The 20,197-nt window shown below is 33.8% G+C and overlaps 1 protein-coding gene across 3 annotated transcripts in view; it reads left to right on the top strand.

Moving 5' to 3' along the window:
* The window catches only part of Zeb1 (zinc finger E-box binding homeobox 1), a 157,763-nt gene extending 138,674 nt beyond the window's left edge, over window positions 1-19,089 (top strand). For 2 of the 3 annotated variants that reach the window (XM_026402310.2, XM_026402313.2), the window contains 6 exons: window positions 1,598-1,759; window positions 4,703-4,905; window positions 6,732-6,837; window positions 10,786-12,590; window positions 15,420-15,600; window positions 18,331-19,089. In XM_026402310.2, the coding sequence (XP_026258095.1) occupies window positions 1,598-1,759; window positions 4,703-4,905; window positions 6,732-6,837; window positions 10,786-12,590; window positions 15,420-15,600; window positions 18,331-18,923 (3,050 nt within the window). In that variant the 3' untranslated portion in view covers window positions 18,924-19,089. The remainder of the gene's footprint in view (window positions 1-1,597; window positions 1,760-4,702; window positions 4,906-6,731; window positions 6,838-10,785; window positions 12,591-15,419; window positions 15,601-18,330) is intronic. The other variant, XM_026402311.2, reaches the window with a different exon arrangement.
* Window positions 19,090-20,197: the final 1,108 nt, after the last annotated feature.

A 20,197-nucleotide genomic window follows, 5' to 3' on the forward strand; every position in this document is an offset into this window, starting at 1 on the left:
ACCCTATTAATGTAATGAATGGAGAGAATAATATGTCTTTCTCTCTCTCTCTCTCTCTCTCTCTCTCTCTCTCTCTCTCTCTCTCTCTCTTAAGAACACGAGAGTAAAGAATACTGTAGAAAAGGGAGGGCAGGCAGAGAGCCTTCAGGATAAGAGTATACATGGAAGTTGAGGATCTAGGAATTGATTTCCTCAAAATCAACTGTATCTGCTTAACTCTTAAAAAGTCTCCACTTGTGAGGAGGCACATGCCTGTAATCCCAGCAGCTTGGTAGGCTGAGGCAGGAGGATCTCAAGTTCAAAGACAGATTCAGCAAAAGTGAGGCCCTAAGCAACTCAGTGAGACCCTGTCTCTAAATAAGATACAAAGTAGGGATGTGGCTCAGTAGTTAAGTGCCCCTGAGTTCAATCCCCAGTCCCCTCAACCCCAGAAAAAAATATTCACTTATTTTTGGCTCCATTAAACCCAGTTTGGTGACTACTGGCATGAATTAAATAATACACTTCTCAATTTCTACCAGATGCTAAATAATTAATAGCCTATTGGCTGTATTATAATGGTGAAAATTTTTGTGAATCACTATTATAACTATGTCATTGATTCTCAGGTTTTAAATAGAAGTCATCATGAGGAGTTCACTTATACTACTATTTAAGAGATTTAGCAAGAATTGTTTCAGTAACTGTCAAACAAAAGATGTCCATGTATCACCATTTTAATTTGGCCCAGTTTCAGTCTGCTACGAACTAACAGTTTAGTCCAAAGTCTATAAAGAAGTCAGCCATGAGACACTTGAGATTCATGCTAACCCATTATAGTTATCACCAGTGTGGAGTAGACAATCTCACCCAGAGCCAGTGGAGGAAATGGAGGAAAACTGTAGTACACCAATACTGTTTTAAAAAGTAGGCAGCACTCTAAGCTAAGTTCTCAACGGGAACTTAAAGCTTTTACGCTCAAGAAAAAAATTGCCATACCTTAATCCCATGGCTTAATATTTATTTAAGCAGAAATAGAGAAAGAATAGGCTTGTTTGAATAGGACTGTTGGAGGAGGTAAAAAGCAATTTTTATTGATTTGATACCTGTGACTCTTATTAGAAGTCTTTCTAGCTAAAGATTAATACTAAAGCTATTTTCTAGGAAATTGCATAGCTGAACTGAAAGAGTGATTTATATTGGAATGATTCAGATTTGAAGTATAACTATTATAATAGGTTGCTAAGAGGTGATTTTTGAGAATTAAGGTCTTCTTTTTTCCTTGCTTTATCATTAAATGAGAAATAAAGAATTCAGTTAACTATATTACCTTATCTATGTTTTGTTTACTAGTAAAATTAATAAAATTAGTAAATTAGTTTATTAGAAGTGTAGCTCTAAAGCGTAAAAGGAATAGTGTGAGAATTTGAGATATTTTGACACTTGAAATGTATAAAGCAAAAGGATTTTTTAATAAATTACAAAAAATAGTAGAATTCATTTTTAGTTTTCAGTAAGTACTTAATCTCAGGAATGATTGTATTCTCAAACAATTTCTATTTTAAAAAAAAACTTCACAACTTGGTGATAAAATTGCTTAAGAATGCATTTCCTTTAGTAAAAGATGATGACTGCGACTCAGATGCAGAAAATGAGCAAAACCATGATCCTAATGTTGAAGAGTTCCTGCAACAACAAGACACTGCTGTCATTTATCCTGAGGCACCTGAAGAGGACCAGAGGCAGGGCACACCAGAAGCCAGTGGTCATGATGAAAATGGTAATTGGAATTTAACACTTGTTTTTCTTTCTCTTTAAAGGATTATTTTTTTCTGTTACTGTACTGTGGAAACCGAATCTACTATGGAGAATACTTTTGAGAACCAAATTATTTCAAGTGCCTATAGGGAATAGGAATATTAATGGGACATTGTCCTTTATAACAGTACAATATTAAATTATTGGCTGTTCATGTGTGTAGTATTGATGCTCCTGCATGTGAAATGATTAGAATGGTTCCTGGACATGAATTTCCACTTACTCAAATCGCAGAGGGCAGCAGAAATGAGAACTAGGATGATTATTATTGCCCTTCAGTTGTTTTCCACTATTTTTTTAGCAAGTGAAATAGTCATGTGGTTCAAAACATACTAATTTGGAGATAGTAGTTTTTTTGAATATACATTAGTGTGCTCTGATATGAACACTTAGTGAATTTAAACTTTGGGAAAACACAGTTTAAAAATGTGTTCTGCATTCCCGAGAAAAAATAGGCTGTCATTCTACCCTTCTAAGTGTAAAAAAAAGATGAAAATAGCATTAAAATGTTCCTATAAGAAATTTTATACAAGATCTATACCAAGACCGGAAGGTATTTGCAATATTTAAGGACTTGTAAAGATTAATATTCTACATCTAGGTTTCTTTATTCAGGGTTTCCAGTTGAGTGTATACATTTAGCTTTGTATTCAAATAATAAATTTGAAGATTTTAGATAAAATTGAGAACTGTGGTATAAAAACATATATTCCAAGTCAAAAAGTCAACTATATATTTTTAAATCGGGAATTAACTCTGAAAAGCAGAGCCAAAACAGAAGTTTCTTACAGAAGTTTCTCTCTGAAATGGATAGAATCTTAATTTTTTTTAATTTTTAGTAGATTTAACATGTCCCCTGTACTCTTTTCTCACAAATTATAAATAGGCAGGACTTTCTTTAGAAAGTTGAGTAATTCTAAATTCTGAATCAATGGGGAACAAATACAAGGGATGTTTCAGAGGTTTTATATCAAGAAGTACTACCAGTCAGAAGTGTTAGGACATCTACCAAAGGAAATTTAGGATTTAAAAATTAAAAATTTTTGCTTTTTAAAAAATAGAAATATTCATTGTCATAGATACTTAAAGAAATGATAGACAGTTCAGAAAACATTTATATATAGATTGGTTTAATTTTTTAGTATCATTGAATTACTTCTTTAAGCTTATCATAGGAATTCTAAAAATTATCATTTATTCTTTTGTAACAAATGTTCATTACTAAAAAGTGATTTTTGAAAAACAAAATTTTGATATTTTTCAAAAATAGAGACAAATACTTTCATTTATCTTTTAAACCTGCTTAGTCTATGTTTATTGTACCAAATACTCAGATTTAATTTTTATTGTTTTATACTAGTACCTAAAAGAATAAATTCATATATCATATTGATTTATAAAAATAAGAACTTGCTGTTAAACTATCATGAACAGCCTGTCATTTTACCATATTATTATTATTTTGTTTATAGAATTGTAAGGATTAATCATGTCCAAGAAGGAAATAGAACATAATGAGAGTAGATCTATGACACTGGAGTAGGAAAATGAATTACATGATATTAAAGTGCCAATAACAAATCACCCACAGTGACAGACTATGACTTTTGCCATTATAACCACCTAAAATCAACAAGTTGGACTGGACGTTCTAGCAAAGATAAGGTCCTGAATGTTGGCTCCCACTGTCCTGTACAAATAGGAAATTCATACTGGAACATACAACATGATTTCCTCTCCAAAGAAGGTGTCCATGTTAGAATCATGTCCAGCAGTAAGCTCTGGTTCATGTTGCCTTGCTAGCTGGTAACAAAAGATACCATCATAAACTCTGGGGCTTTGCTTATTTAATTTTATTTATACATTCAATACAAATTTCAAAATATTTGCCTAGCTACTTAGAGTTCAGGTGATTTGTAGGCTGGTCTTTTAGCAAGACATTTAATTTATATGCATTTGAACTCCAATAAAAGAATATATTTGTGAAGAATTTGGTGATTGCCTTTGGTTGTCTGTTTTTTTCCAAAGGAATTCAAAATGAAAAAAGTGAAGATGATATTTGCAATAATGTGTCACTTATAGGCTGATTTTTTGAAGAAAATAAAATATACAAAACTACAAGTAGTTTTAATATCAATTAAGTATTATACTTTAGGATTGTTAGGCCTAGAAGATAAACTCTATTTCATCCAGAATATTTTTATTTCTGCAAGATATGTGTATATGCATACCAGTAAAACTACACCAAAAATTTGTCACTATATTTGAAGAGAAAGGATCATGCATAGCAGGTCTTTATGAACCAGGCCAGTATTTGTCCCCCATCACTCTTGCCCCTCCCATCCTCTTTCTTTTTAGTCTGAATTTAGTCAGGTGGCCACATCTAGCTGCAAGGGAGTCATGGAAACATATTTTAATTGTGTGCTACTTATTCTTATGTGACAATAATTTTATAATGTTATTTTCAAATTCAAAAGAGTGAACCTCAAATAAATGATATACATTTGTTACTAAAAAGATATTGTTGTAGAATGCAGTAAATGTAACATGTATACATGTATAAGTTTGACCCACATCCTAATTTTACTTTAGTTCCTTATCCAGTTAACCATACCAAAAGAAGAGAATTGTAGTTTAGTTTAAAAAGATAAGGGACTTGAGAGTTAGCCTATGCTTGAATCCTGACTGTCACTACTTCTCTTAAAAGCCATGCTTTTAAGTTATTGAACTTTTCTTAGCTTCACATTTTTTCCTTTATAAAATAGAGATAGCATTTTTGTATTGTTTTAAGGACTAAATATGAAATGGTTATCACAATATGTGGTACACAGCATATGTACTCAGTATTATCTTTGGTAATATTTTTTGAATGTTTTAAATTTAAAATATGTCATTTCTTTTACAGGAACACCAGATGCATTTTCCCAATTACTCACCTGCCCGTATTGTGATAGAGGCTATAAACGCTTTACCTCTCTGAAAGAACACATTAAATATCGCCATGAGAAGAATGAAGATAATTTTAGTTGCTCCCTGTGCAGTTATACCTTTGCATACAGAACCCAACTTGAGCGTCACATGACATCACATAAGTCAGGAAGAGATCAAGTAAGTGCAATGGCCAAGAGTTCACTAACTTTCCAAATTTGAGGAACTCAACCCTCAGTGAAAGGCAAGGATTTTCATATATTTAAAAGTGAAAAGGATGTACTAGACACTGTCTTGTCTGAAACCTTATAAAAATGAAAGTGATAATTGTAGTTTTCATTTCCAGGTAAGATCTTACCTTGTTTTGCTTATATCATAACTAAAACTCCTCCGAGGTTATGGTTGAATTCTACTAAAATGTTGAGTGTAGGAAAATAGTGGTTAAATAAACTACATGACCAATTAGAGAAGATAAATTTTTAAAGATTAATTTTCTTTGAACCAGTGACTATTAATCCTCAGAAAATGACTCATTTTTTCCTATGGTGAGATACTATAACTCCTCTAGGAATATAAAGTTTATAGTTTTTATCCTGAAGACTCAGTTTTCATATGATTGTTCTGATTCTGTATCACTGTGTCCCATTTTATAGAAGCATACACAAAGAGTATTTTGTAACTCTTAAGTTACATTTAAATTCTTGGCTCTGTTTTTAGGATTAAAGCCAATGACTGATTATCCTTTTTTAACAAGCTCTTTATAGCCACCATGTATCAATGATCAACTTAATATTAATTTAAACTGCCTGCCATGTCTAAGAAACAGCAAGGAGATAAGTGTGAATAAAGGGGAGAAAGATAGGTGAAATCAGAGAAGTACTGGGGGCCAGATGATATAAGCTATTATGCAGGGTAAGATAAAGATTTAATTTTATTCTAAATTGTTATAGGAAAACTTTTTAAGGATATTGGATTTTTTTTTAATTTTTAAGGAACCACTGATTATTGGATGGAGACAGATCAAGAGAGAGAAGAATGGAAGCAGGGGAAATATTTAGTGTTTTGATATAATCCAGGATGGAGGTTGTGTGGCAGACATGACATAGTGAAGGATGTTGGATTCAATCTACATTCAGATGGCTTACAAGGATTGGTTCAGGGTATTAAGGGGAAGAGTAATCAAAGATAATTCCAAAGATCAAGACTAAGCAATAACTGAATGAGGTTGCTATTCACAAAGGTAGGAGACGCTAGAGACGGAGATAATTTTCTGGAGGGAAATTAATAAGAGTTTGGTGTAAATCAGGTTTCATCTGCCTAGTACCTTACAGTTGACAGTATCAAAGAAGCAGCTGTTGACGCAAGTCTGTAGAGAACTGTGCTCTCATAAGATGAATTGAAGGGTACCTGACTGAATACATCTGAAATGAAATACATTCAAATGAAAATTTGAGAAACCAAGAGGAAAGCTATCATAATCTATCATAATCACATGTGGCTGAAAAAATGGACATATTTTTTTAAAACCATCAGATTAAAGTACATTTTGGAAATATCAAACATAAAAAAAGAGAGGATATAATACTGGTGAAAGCCCAGGCTTTTCTTCTCTTTGGTACCTTTTTCTTCTGTTGAGTAACTGTGCTTTAGATAGATTCTTAAATATTCGTGGACTTGATTATCTGTAAATTAGAATATAGACAAGATAATCTCTAGTTCCTAGTAAAGTACATATTACTTTATTTTTGTTCAATACTATATTGCTTAGTTAAGTATGGCTCTAATACTTTAATCTACATTTTTCTCTATGTCAGAACTCTGTTCCCACTGTCACCATCCTTTTGGGTAGTAATTTCAAATGTTATATTTTTGTGACTGCAATTTGAGAGCTTTAAGAATCTAAACAGTCATCAGACTCACTCAAAATATTACTTTAAACACATTGGATAGTCTTTATGTCTTAAGTTCTTTTGCTTTACAAATAAAATACCAATTTTCTCTTACAGAGACATGTGACGCAGTCTGGGGGTAATCGTAAATTCAAGTGCACTGAATGTGGAAAAGCTTTTAAATACAAACACCACCTAAAAGAGCACTTAAGAATTCACAGTGGTAAATATTTGTTTTATGTCTGCAAACTGAATATCAGCATGTGATAATAAATAAATCTATCCTAATTTGATCTTACATATATCATCAAAAACTACTTTTCTTTTTAATATAAAGACTAATATGGAGAAATTTTCTTTTGATAAGTGGTATTGTATTATCATTTAACCTTTGACTAAAGTGTATCGAGTTAATATAAAATGACACATACTCCAAATTTCCTAATCAGAAGATAATATGTCATGTCTTAGCCAGTATAACCTAAGACTACTTAATCATTCTTATGAATGTGAATTTTATTGCCCCTTTTGTAAAGCGTTGAGATTTGTAGAAGGAAGTAAGGAGGTGAAGATGGCCTTTATAGAAGGAAGTTAGAAATGGAATTCAAGATGAGAAAATCATGCAGAGGTGATGTAGAGTTAGTGAGCGAGGCAACATGAGGGGAAAGAGAACTACAGCACTGATGAGACTCTTTTTAATTACACATGAAGGTAGAATCCATTTTGTCATAATTATAGAAGCATGGAATATATCTTATTCTAATTCAGTCTCCAGAACCTCTCCTTGCCCTTCCCTCCCCATCACAATGCTGCTTTCCCTCTACTGATCTTTCTGCCATTCACCCATAGTTATTTTTTAAATTAATTTCTATGGATTGATATACACAATGGTGAGATTTACTGTGATATATTCATACATGTACACAGGAAAGTTATTTCAGATTCATTTCATTTTGATAGGTTTATAAAGCTTATCAGTGCTTTTGGCTTTAAAGTAAGTACTGGGTAAACTTTTTCTCACATCAATAAAGTATTAGTGTAATTCTGAACAATAAGAATAATGATAACTAGGGATTGGGGTTGTGGCTCATTGGTAAAGTGCTTGTCTAGCACGTGTGAGGCACTGGGTTTGATTCTCAGCACCACATAAAAACAAATAAATAAATGTCCAACTACAACTAAAAAAAAGAATAATGATAACTAGCATTTATTGAATACTTAAGTATGTGTGGCCACTTGTTAGTTCTTTGTATTCATTAACTTTTATAGTTCTCAAATAACCCTTAGATGTTCATTCTGTTATTTCTTGTGTATGTGTGTGTAGAAGGGGATTGAACCTAGGACCTTACATATGCTATTATTTCTCTTTTTTTAATCTTTTAAAAATTTTAATTTGTTATATATGACAAAAGAATGCATTATAATTCATATTACAAAATTAGAGCACAGTTTTTCATATCTTTGGTTGTACACAAAGTAGAGTCACATCCTTCGTGTCTGCATACGTGTATTTAGGGTAATAGTGACCATCACCTTCTACCATCTTTCCTACCCCCGTGCCCCCTCCCTTCCCCCCTTCCCTTTTCCCCTTTTCCCTATCTAGAGTTCATTTAATCCTCCCACTCCCCTTATTTCTCTTTTGGTTGATGAGAAAATGGAAGACCAGAGAACTTAATTAACTTGTCCAGGATCACTCAGCTAATACATGGCAAAGTCAGGACTCTGGTGGGAGCATCCTGATTGTGTTGTCATTGCTTTACCCACTGTACTTCTTGATTTCCTCTATTTTAAAGAAAATAGTCTATATCATGGATGCTTATCTTCCTCATATCTCAATATGAAAATACTCATGCAGGCCATCTAAAACTGTTATCAGATTATTTAAAATAGAGATATACTAGAACATATTCCTTCTTTTACCCCCATTATAAACTTTTTATCTGATGACATTTTGAGTATAGAATCCTATTTCAGGAATTGCTTTAGAAAGATATTGATAAACTGCAGAATATTCAGAGGTAGGCTTAGCAGCAGGTAAGAGTTTTGAAAACAATGTCCTGTGAGGATTGTTTGAAAGACCTGGACATATTTAATATACACAGGAAGATACACAGGGCAGCTCTGTATCAATTTGAAGGTATTATTATTATAGAATAGAATAAGTTAGACTTATTTTGTGTAACATCAGAAAAGCAAACTAGGTCAAGAAAATATGCATTATAGCAAGCCAACTTTGGTTTAGTTGAGGACTGAGTAGATTTTAAAAGAATCACTAACCTTTGTTAAGGCCACACTGAGAGTTTTGCTATAGCATTTCATAACACTCTAACATAACCAGTGAAAATGTGTCTACATTTACATACCAAAATACTGAAGCTTGGAAAGTTTAAGAAAATAATATATGTCTGAGTCACAATTTGAACCCAAATCCATGGTCTTCTGCAGAACCTGCCTAGGCTTCTTCCATAGGGCTATCCTATAGTCAATATCCTCCCCCTTTATTTCACTAAGGAGCTTTAGCAAAGACTAACTGATATCAAAAATAATATAAAGGAATTCTTTATTGAAAGGAGTATTTCTAGAGGGAGTCTTAGATCCCTTCCATTTCTAATATCTGATTCCTCAAATACCTATATTTCTCATAAGACATAACTCACTAGTTTTAATGTTGTAGCATTATACTTAAAACATTAGCAGAGCTTATACTGACTTTCTCCACTGCTTTTCCTGTTAACTCTTAAAAATAAAGGAGGATTGTGAATATACTTTGTATACAACACTATGAAAAACTGTGCTCTATATATGTAATAAGAATTTAATGCATTCTGTTGTCATATATAATGAAAAATAAATAAAATTTAAAAAGAAAAGAGGATATAAGGGGCTTTATTGTAATGCTGGGGAGACAATATTTCATAGTTCTACAGTTAACCATCATTCATCCTAAAAATGTTTAATGAGTATCTTTGCTATACTGTAATGGGTATAAAGGATAAAAGGCAAACAGGACAGAGGTTCTCACCTTATTGGAGCTGATAGTCTTTAATGTATAAATTATAAATTAATGAACTGAATTTGAAATAAAATGAACAGTTAGGTTTGTATGAAGATATTCCTTTTATCTTAGTGCTTCTCAAAATTATCCAAGTATCTCTGATGACCAAGGAGAATAAGTACCTTGTGTCCCTGGAGAGTCTAAAATAGCAGCCGAAAGGAGGTCTCCACATGCAAGAAATTTCTTTGACATCATGTGTCCTGATAATTCATCCAGATGTTATATTTTGCCCTTGCTATAAATCTGTTTCCATATACAAATAATGTTTTACTGTAACCACTCCCTAAAATTGAAACTCTGGTGGACTTTGTGTACCACTAGAACTTATCTCTTTGGGGATACATCTATTCCAGTTTAATAAATAAGTAATTATAAGAATATCTTATTGAAATTTTCTTCCATGAGGAAGGATATTTTCAAGGAAACCATATGAATGTTGGAATTTTATAAACCAAGGATAAATATCCATAGTCTTATGGGAGATTGTACTTACTTTTGTTTCTTCTAATATTAACTTATCCTAAATATAGTTGTTAAGTAGAGTGAAATACTGAAAATTATGTACGTTGGTGAGACAGGATATAAAAAAATACTTGAAAGAGTAGAATTAATTATTTTTGACATTTGAGAATTATTTGAAGTTAAAGGAGGGCAGAAATGTTATATACATACATGCTAAGAAGATTCCCTGATTAGCACATGTAGTTCAGAAAAAGATTTTACTACTGTTGATAATATTTATGTCATTGCTTAACTTAAAATGATTATTCTAAATAAAATACATGGTGCCAGGCATGGAGGCACACGCCTATAATCCCAGCAGCCCTGGAGGCTGAGGCAGGAAGATTGTGAGTTCAAAGCTAGTCTCATCAACTTAGCAAAGCTGTAAGCAACTCAGTGAGACCCTGTCTCTAAATAAAATTTAAAAAGAGGCTGGGGATGTGGCTTAGTAATTAAACACCCCTGGGTTCAATCCCCAGTACAAAAAAAAAAAATACATGGTAATCTTGCTTTTTAAACTCGATATTTCTTGCTTTAGAGAAAATTTGGATACATAAAAATGTATATGTAATAATTGACTATGCATATAAATTGTTTGTTTGTTTGTTTGTTTAGGAGAGAAGCCATATGAATGCCCAAACTGCAAGAAACGTTTTTCCCATTCTGGTTCCTATAGCTCTCATATAAGCAGTAAGAAATGTATCAGCTTGATGCCTGTGAATGGGCGACCAAGAACAGGTCTCAAGACATCTCAGTGTTCCTCACCATCTCTTTCGGCATCACCAGGCAGTCCCACACGACCACAGATACGGCAAAAAATAGAGAATAAACCCCTTCAAGAACAACTTTCAGTAAACCAAATTAAAACTGAACCTGTGGATTATGAGTTCAAACCCATAGTGGTTGCTTCAGGAATCAACTGTTCAACCCCTTTACAAAATGGGGTTTTTAGTGGTGGTGGCCCATTACAGGCAACCAGTTCTCCTCAGGGTGTGGTGCAAGCTGTTGTTCTGCCAACAGTTGGTTTGGTATCTCCCATAAGTATCAATTTAAGTGATATTCAGAATGTACTTAAAGTGGCAGTAGATGGTAATGTAATAAGGCAAGTTTTGGAGAATAATCAAGCCAATCTTGCATCCAAAGAACAAGAAACAATCAATGCTTCATCTATACAACAAGGTGGCCATTCTGTTATTTCAGCCATCAGTCTTCCTTTGGTTGATCAAGATGGAACAACCAAAATTATCATCAACTACAGTCTTGAGCAGCCTAGCCAACTTCAAGTTGTTCCTCAAAATTTAAAAAAAGAAAATCCAGTCCCCACAAACAATTGCAAAAGCGAAAAGTTGCCAGAAGATCTTACTGTTAAATCTGAGAAAGATAAAAGCTTTGAAGGAGGAGTGAATGATAGCACTTGTCTTCTGTGTGATGATTGTCCAGGTGATCTTAATGCACTTCCAGAATTAAAGCACTATGACCTAAAGCAGCCGGCTCAGCCTCCACTCCCTGCCCCAGAAGCTGAGAAGCCTGAATCCTCTGTTTCATCAGGTACCGGAGATGGCAGTTTGTCTCCTAGTCAGCCACCTTTGAAGAACCTCCTGTCTCTCCTAAAAGCCTATTATGCTTTGAATGCACAACCAAGTGCAGAAGAGCTCTCAAAAATTGCTGATTCTGTAAATCTACCACTGGATGTAGTAAAAAAGTGGTTTGAAAAGATGCAAGCTGGACAGATTTCAGTGCAGTGTTCTGAACCATCTTCTCCTGAACCAGGCAAAGTAAATATCCTTGCAAAGAATGATGATCTGTCTCAACCCACAAATGAAAATGAATCCCAGGACAGCACAAGTCTACACAGTCCTCCGAAGATGACTAATTCTCCAGTTTTAACAGTAGGATCAACTGTCAATGGTTCCAGAAGTAGTACACCATCCCCATCACCTCTAAACCTTTCCTCAGCCAGAAATACACAGGGTTACTCATACGCAGCAGAGGGCGCACAAGAAGAGCCACAAGTAGAACCTCTTGATCTTTCACTACCAAAGCAACAGGGAGAATTATTGGAAAGGTCAACTATCACTAGTGTTTACCAGAACAGTGTTTATTCTGTCCAAGAAGAACCCTTGAACTTGTCTTGTGCAAAAAAGGAGCCACAAAAGGACAGTTGTGTTACAGACTCAGAACCAGTTGTAAATGTAATCCCACCAAGTGCCAACCCCATAAATATTGCTATACCTACAGTCACTGCCCAATTACCCACAATCGTGGCCATTGCTGACCAGAACAGTGTTCCATGCTTACGAGCACTAGCTGCCAATAAGCAAACTATTCTGATTCCCCAGGTGGCTTATACATACTCAGCTACAGTCAGCCCTGCAGTCCAGGAACCAGCCCTGAAAGTGGTCCAGCCAAGTGGAAATCAGGTAAAAAAAAAAAAAAAAAAAAAAAAAGAAAAAAAGAATTTCCTTAACCTGTTTGGCAAAATGTTAGCTTGACTAATTTCAGTTAACTTTTTCTAATTAAAAAAAAAATCTGTCACTGTAGAGTCAAGTTGTTTCTAAAGGGAAATAAGTCTACATTAAGTTTGCAGTAACTTTTGTGACAAGTCTTCAATTACTTACTAATGCAGGTTCTGGTATCAACTAAAGTTTGTGTTACTCTACTGTGAAAAATGACTTATATATCATAATTAGAGACCTATTTGAAGTTAGAAACAAAGAGAAAAGAAAAATTAGAATGCTCATTAATTGGATTTCTGTTTTTGTATTTAAATTCTCAAAATTAGTATTAGTTTCTGCCTTGATTATGATTGTTAATAAATGAAAATATGTTCACACCAGACTTAGCCATCAGTTTTTATGTAATAACACCTCTGTTTATGAAAAAGCTTTAATTAAGCACAGAACTCATCTGGTGTGTTTACTTATCATTTTATAAGCCATGAATAAACAAATGTTCAGTCATAATTAATTTATGACTGTGAATAAATAAGGCTGTGAATCTATATATATATATTTCTCTTTAATTTTCTTGAGAAGTTCATGATAGTTTTGGATAGAGCTCTGTTGTGTCTTATTGTGCAGGATTTTTCTGTGTAACTAACCTTAAGTCTCTCCCACCTTTTTTTTCAATCATTGTTTGATTGAATCAAATACAAGAGTTGAATGATATTTAATGCAGATACTTTCTATGAGTAGATGCCAACTATAATAATTTCAACATCCTGCTCAAATGTATATTTGCTGCTTTTTTCCCCTTAAATATTGCCAGATTGGGTTTCCTGAAATTACAACTCTTAAAAAACAATTTCCACATGACCAGTGAATTCATCTAAATTTTTAGTGTATAGAACATTTTGTACCCTTTTGAATAGAACAAAGAGTCACTTTTAACATCTCATGTAATCATATGTCAAGATCAAATACTAATGAAAGTGGAGTTACCGCAGCAACCATTGGCAGCTCACAAATGATCCAGGCAAATGGCTGCACTTCTCATGCCTCACAAAGCCATAAGCAATGTATAATACTTTTTAACTTTTAGGAAATTTGTGGATTTAGAGAAAATAGAATGGAAGACCCTAGGAAAAGCACAAAGATCTTAGCCAAATTAATTCTTCAACAGGCTCCCTGCAGTATGATCCTATCATCTAGAAAAACTTCTGCTCAAAATTATCTGACTGAATATTTTTATGCTGCAGAAATTTAGATTCTTTTTGTCTAGCAAGTACTACTGTTTAAAATATAAGCTCTATCCAGTTGTTCTGTATTTTTTATTGGTTCTTTTTAGTTATACATAACAATAGGATTCATTTTGACATAATTATAAAAGCATGAAATATAATTTATTCTTACTCAGTACTCAGTACTTCCTCTTTCCTTCTGCTCTTCTTTCTCTCCCCCTGTTCCCTTCATTCTACTAATATTGTGGATGTATATGATAGTGAGATTCACTGTAGTGTATTCATGTATGTATACATGAAAGTTAGGTCAGATTCATTCCACTGTCTTTCCCAATCCTATCCCATATCCCTTCCCTTCATTATCCTTTGTCTACTCGGCTGATCTTTCTTCTGTTCTTTTTTTTTTAACTACCCCCCACCTTATTTTGAATTGACTTCCACATATCAGAGAAAACTTTCGATTTTTGGTTTTGGAGGGGACTGGCTTATTTCACTTAGCATGATAACCTCCAGTTCTATCCTTTTACTGGCAAATACTATAAAGTCAATTCTTCTTTGTGGTTGAGTAATACTGCATTGTGTTTATATACCGCATTTTCTTTCTCCATTCATCTGTTGAAGGGTACCATAGCTTGGCTATTATAAATTGTGTTGCTATAAACATTGATAGGGTGGCTATGTCACTGTAGTATGCTGATTCTAATCCTTTGGATATATACTGAGGAGTGGGATAGGTGAGTCATATGGTGGTTCCGTAGCTAGTTTTCTGAGGAATCTCCATACTGCTTTCCATAGTGGTTAGATCAGTTTGTAGTCCCACCAGTAATGTATGCATGTACCTTTTCTTTACATCCTCACCAACACTTTTTGTTACTAATATTTTTAATCATAGCCATTCTGACTAGAGTGAGATGAAATCTCAGTGTAGTTTTAATTTTATTTCTCTAAGCTAGAAATTTTGGACATTTTTTAATATAGTTGTTGACCATTTGTATTTCTTCTTTTGAGAAGTGTCTGTTTTCTTGCTTCAAAAAAGTATAGAGCAAGCCTCTCTTTTCAAGGAGACCACAGAGGCTAGTTCATAGATCTCTACAAGTTCTAGAGGGTAAAATTTAAAAGCCACTTTTTAAAAACCAATTCTTAATTTATGCTTAGTGAACCCCATAATTTAAAAACAGTAAAGAGAGCAGTTAGAAATTAATTATTAATTAGCAAACTCATAAGCTAAAACTATTTATCATAAAAATAATGATTTACATGGAACCAAGTAAATATTGCCACCCATTTTACATTTTCTTTTGGGGGTCCTTTCTTTTCAGTACCAGTTGAGCATATGGGTTTTGCTGTGGTTTGGCTGTTTTATCTCCAACATCGCTTTTGTCTTTATCAACCCCCATCCCCCACAGTCTAGCCCTCACCCTTGTGACCCATCTACAGTGATGAGCAGTATGTTTGCTGTGGACAGTTTGTTTAAAGTTTAATTTAAAGTAGTTTTTTAACCCAGGCTTTGTTTCTCTCTTATTTGTCTTTTAATTTGAAATTTAATCTTACTTTTCACCCTCCCCCTTAGGATGAAAGGCAAGACACTAGCTCAGAAGGAGTATCCAATGTGGAGGATCAGAATGACTCTGATTCTACACCACCCAAAAAGAAAATGCGGAAGACAGAAAATGGAATGTATGCCTGTGACTTATGTGATAAGATATTTCAGAAGAGTAGCTCATTGTTGAGACATAAATATGAACACACAGGTAGGTTAGTGAACACAAAATATGCTGTCCTTTTTAAAAGTGCCTGTGATATGATATACACAATTATTTTGTCTACATCCACTTATGGCAAGTGTATACTATATTAATATAAATACAGTAGCCATTAATAAAATTATGGGACCAGTGGGGAAAGTTACAGGGAGATGGAATCAGACTTCATAGGAGACAAAGATGCTTCATGAGCGCACTCAGCATTGCTGTCTTAGAAAGTCATTGTTTCAGGTACATCTTTTATTTTAGGATAACTTCTGTATAATAAATTGGACATGATGATTCTAAGATCCCTTCCAACTCTGAAATTCTATAATTCTTCCACAAAATACACTTCTTAGACTAACTCTGGGATTGGCAAACTATGATTCACAGGCCAGGTTGTGGGCCTCCAACTGTTTTCTATGTCCCACTAAGAAATTTTTAATATCTTTTTTAATGATTGAAACAAATGAAAAGAAGAATAATATTTATGGCATGTGAAAATAATGTAAAAGTCAAATTATAACATTCCTAAATATAATTGTTTTGGAACATAGCCATACCCATTCATTCACGTTGTCTATGACCACTCTCCTGCATCTATAACAGTGGAATTGAAGAGCTGTAACAGGGACCATTTGGCCAGCAAAGCCTAAAGTATTTACTGTGTAACTTTTGCAGAAAAAAAATTTACCAACTCCTGGCCCAGCCAGTTCCTCTTATCTAGTGGAGTTCTGGTAACTGCTGTTTAACAACTGGTTCTCTGAAGGGTTAGGGAAGCCCTTATGTGTAGTGCTTGCAGATTTCTGTGATCTAAATATTCTCACCATGGCTGATTTCAGGCTTGAATCTGTTTTAAATTACATTGAAGAATTCCTAAAAATTTGCCAATAGATTCCTTCTAGCCAAATGTATCACTCCACTCTTCCTTTTTAGAACAGATTGCTGTAGAAAGAACTGGATTTATCATGAGCTCTATAATCCTCTGCCTTCTCTGCCCTCTACCTGCCTTTTTGACTATAGTATCCATATTTTTTTTGACAGTCAACATCAGTTTATTATAAAAATTTACATTAAGCATAGAGGGATACATCCTTATCACAGATATATCCATAACACATCTGTTTCACATAAACTCTTTTAATTGTATATTTCAAATATTTCATGATTAAAAAATATTTAAATATTAGCATCCTGTGATTATAATTTATAGTCATATGTGGCAGTCTGCTTGATGTGAATCATTCTTTCAGGAATAAGTGTAAATGTACTGAGAAAAATAACTCCAAATTACTCTATATTTGTAAATTTTAGGATTTATTTTTTATTGGTTCTTTTTAGTTATTCATGACAATAAAATCCATTGTAATATAATTATACAAGCATAGAATGTATCTTATTCTAATTAGGATCCTATCTTTGTGAGTGTACATGATAGTGGAAATCATTTAGGTTTTTTCATATATGTACATTGGAAAATTATGTTAGATCCATTCTATTGTCTCGTCTATTTCTATCCTCCATCCTTCCCTCATTCCCCTTTGTCCAATCTACTGAACTTTTCTTTTTTCCCTCCCTCACTTTATGTGGTTTAGATTCTATATTTATCTTTCATATTCTTATCAAGTATGCTAATTAGTGAAAAGATATCAAGAACTGTTTTCCGTTCTTTAGACTGTAGATTCAAAAATACATCAGTGACATTCGAGGAGTTCTTAGAGTTAAAAACTAGTATTACATAAGGGATACCTCTCTCACACAACAAGCCCCTTGTTAAACTTTTCTCTAGTTGTTTTCAGTGACACCTGAGGAAAATTAGAAAATCTGCTTTGGACAAGAGTTAAATATTAGTATATAACAAAATGAAAAATATATTTGAGAAATATGCTATACCAAAAAATAAAAACAAATCATTTCTACATTTGTTAGTGTTATGGCTTGATAGCACTGAAGTTTGACTTTATCAGTCCTGATTATAATCCAGTTGTCAGTTTTTTTCATGTCTGGGCAGTAGCATTTCTCAAGTTCATGCATTTTCAATAGGGGCAAAGTTGCCCTCAAGGGGCAAAAAAGGGTTATATATTATAATAAGTTGTGGTTTTCTTAAGGACCTCAGTGTATCAACCGTGTTTGTATGCGTATATATGTATATGTATATATGTATATATATATATATATATGTGTGTGTGTGTGTGTATAAATATATGCCAAAACTCATATATATTAGTTTTGGCATATATAAAAAGCTTATATGATGCATTAAAATTTAATTCGGACAAAGGTTGTGACAAGGAAAAAGAAGTTGAAAAGGGTCCTTAAGAAGGAAAGTAAAGAAAAACCAAGTTGAGAAATGCCTGTATCCCTCCTTGCCCTCACAGTGTTCATTGCCAAATATGAATTAGAGCTTCACATTCCATGTTTTCACATCCCATTTTCACATATTCTTTATATATTATTGTCATGATGTGATGTTTGCATGTTTAGAATTTCAATCTTATGTATTTCATATTGACCTTCTCAGAGAAGAGACTAAATTCTGACACTAAATGATGACACTAAATTTTCTTGTATGAATGACAAACCAGATTAACATTATACAGAAAAGACAGTTTGGGACCTGGAAGTTTTAAAACGTGAAGCTATAGCCCTCCCCTTCCCACAACCTAAAGTGCCCCCAACACTTACAAAAACTATTAATATCACCATTTGATTTCATAACTTTGTTCTTTCTTGCAGGTAAAAGACCTCATGAGTGTGGAATCTGTAAAAAGGCATTTAAACACAAACATCATTTGATTGAACACATGCGATTGCATTCTGGAGAAAAGCCCTATCAATGTGACAAGTGTGGAAAGCGCTTCTCACACTCGGGATCTTATTCTCAACACATGAATCACCGCTATTCATATTGCAAGAGAGAAGCAGAAGAACGAGATGGCGCAGAGCAGGAAGAGGCAGGGCCAGAGGTCCTGACGAATGAGCACGTTGGCGCTCGGGCATCTCCCTCGCAGGTCGACTCAGATGAGAGAGAGAGTTTGACAAGAGAAGAGGATGAAGACAGTGAAAAAGAGGAAGAGGAGGAGGAGGATAAAGAGGTGGAAGAATTACAGGAGGAAAAGGAATGTGAAAAACCCCAGGGAGATGAGGAAGAGGAGGAGGAGGAAGAAGAGGCAGAAGAAGAGGAAGAAGAAGCAGAGAATGAGCGAGAGGAAGCAAAAACTGAAGGTCCAGTGAAGGATGATGGAGCTGTGAGTCAAGCAAGCAGCTTAGAACAGAAAGTCAGCGAGAACAGCGAGCAAGTATCTGAAGAAAAAACAAATGAAGCCTAATCGTTTTTCTAGAAGGAAAATAAATTCTAATTGGTAATGAAGTCTGTTCTATATTATCCATGCTTTTCATGGAAACACAGTAACCTGTATACTGTGATTCCTGTTCACTACTGTGTAAAGTAAAAACTAAAATCTAAAAAAAAAAAAAAAAAAAATACAAAATACAAAAAAAAAAAAAAACACTCAAAAAAAAAAAAAATCCGGGTGTGCCTGAACCTCAGACCTAGTAATTTTTCATGCAGTTTTCAAAGTTAGGAACAAGTTTGTAACATGAAGCAGATTAGAAAACTTTAATGACTCAGAAAGCAAAGATTTAACAGGTTAAAGGAAACTGATTAATTAGATAAGCATCTGGCATTGTTTCATTTTTATCAGTATTATCACTCTTACGTTGGTTTATTCTTACGCTGTACAATTGGGAGAAATTTTATAATTTTTTATTGGTAAACATATGCTAAATCCGCTTCAGTATTTTATTATGTTTTTTAAAATGTGAGAACTTCTGCACTACAAAATTCCCTTCACAGAGAAGTATAATGCAGTTCCAAACCGTGCTGACTACCTTTTATAAGTTCAACGTAGAAGGTAGTAATTTCTAATATTTAGACGTCATAGTGGAGCATATTATCATTTAAAGTGTATTGTTAGCCTTAAGGAAGCAGCCGATAGAAGAACTGAAGTTTCTTACTCATGTGATTTAAAATGGAGTTCACAAGATTGTCGTTGAGTTCTGATTGCAGGGACTAACAGTGTTGATACTGGTAAGGACAGCAGTCGTCAGAATCAGTGTTCGTGATTGTGTTTGAATACGTGGTAACAAATATGAAGGATATGATATGAAGCTTTGTATCTCCTCTGGCCTTAAGCAAGACCTGTGTGCTGTAAGTGCCATTTCTCAGTATTTTCAAGGCTCTGACCCGCCTTCATTCAGTGTGTGGCCTACAATAACTAGCATTTGTTGATTTGTTTGTTGTATCAAAATTCCCAAATAAAACTTAAAACCACTGACTCTGTCAGAGAAACTGAAACACTGGGACATTTCATCCTTTAACTCCTCAGTATTCATTTTATGTTAATTGACTTTCAGAATTTCTCTACAGAAACGAAAGGGAAATTTTCTAATCTGCTTTTACCCATGTACTTCCATTTCAGACATGGACATGCCATTGTTATTTGGCTCATAACTATTTCCAAATGTTAGTTATTATGGACCCAGTTTATTAACAACATTAGCTGATTTTTACCTATCAGTATTATTTTATTTCTTTTAGTTT

Source organism: Urocitellus parryii, chromosome 9 (genome assembly GCF_045843805.1).
Source record: "Urocitellus parryii isolate mUroPar1 chromosome 9, mUroPar1.hap1, whole genome shotgun sequence".
Lineage (NCBI taxonomy): Eukaryota > Metazoa > Chordata > Mammalia > Rodentia > Sciuridae > Urocitellus > Urocitellus parryii.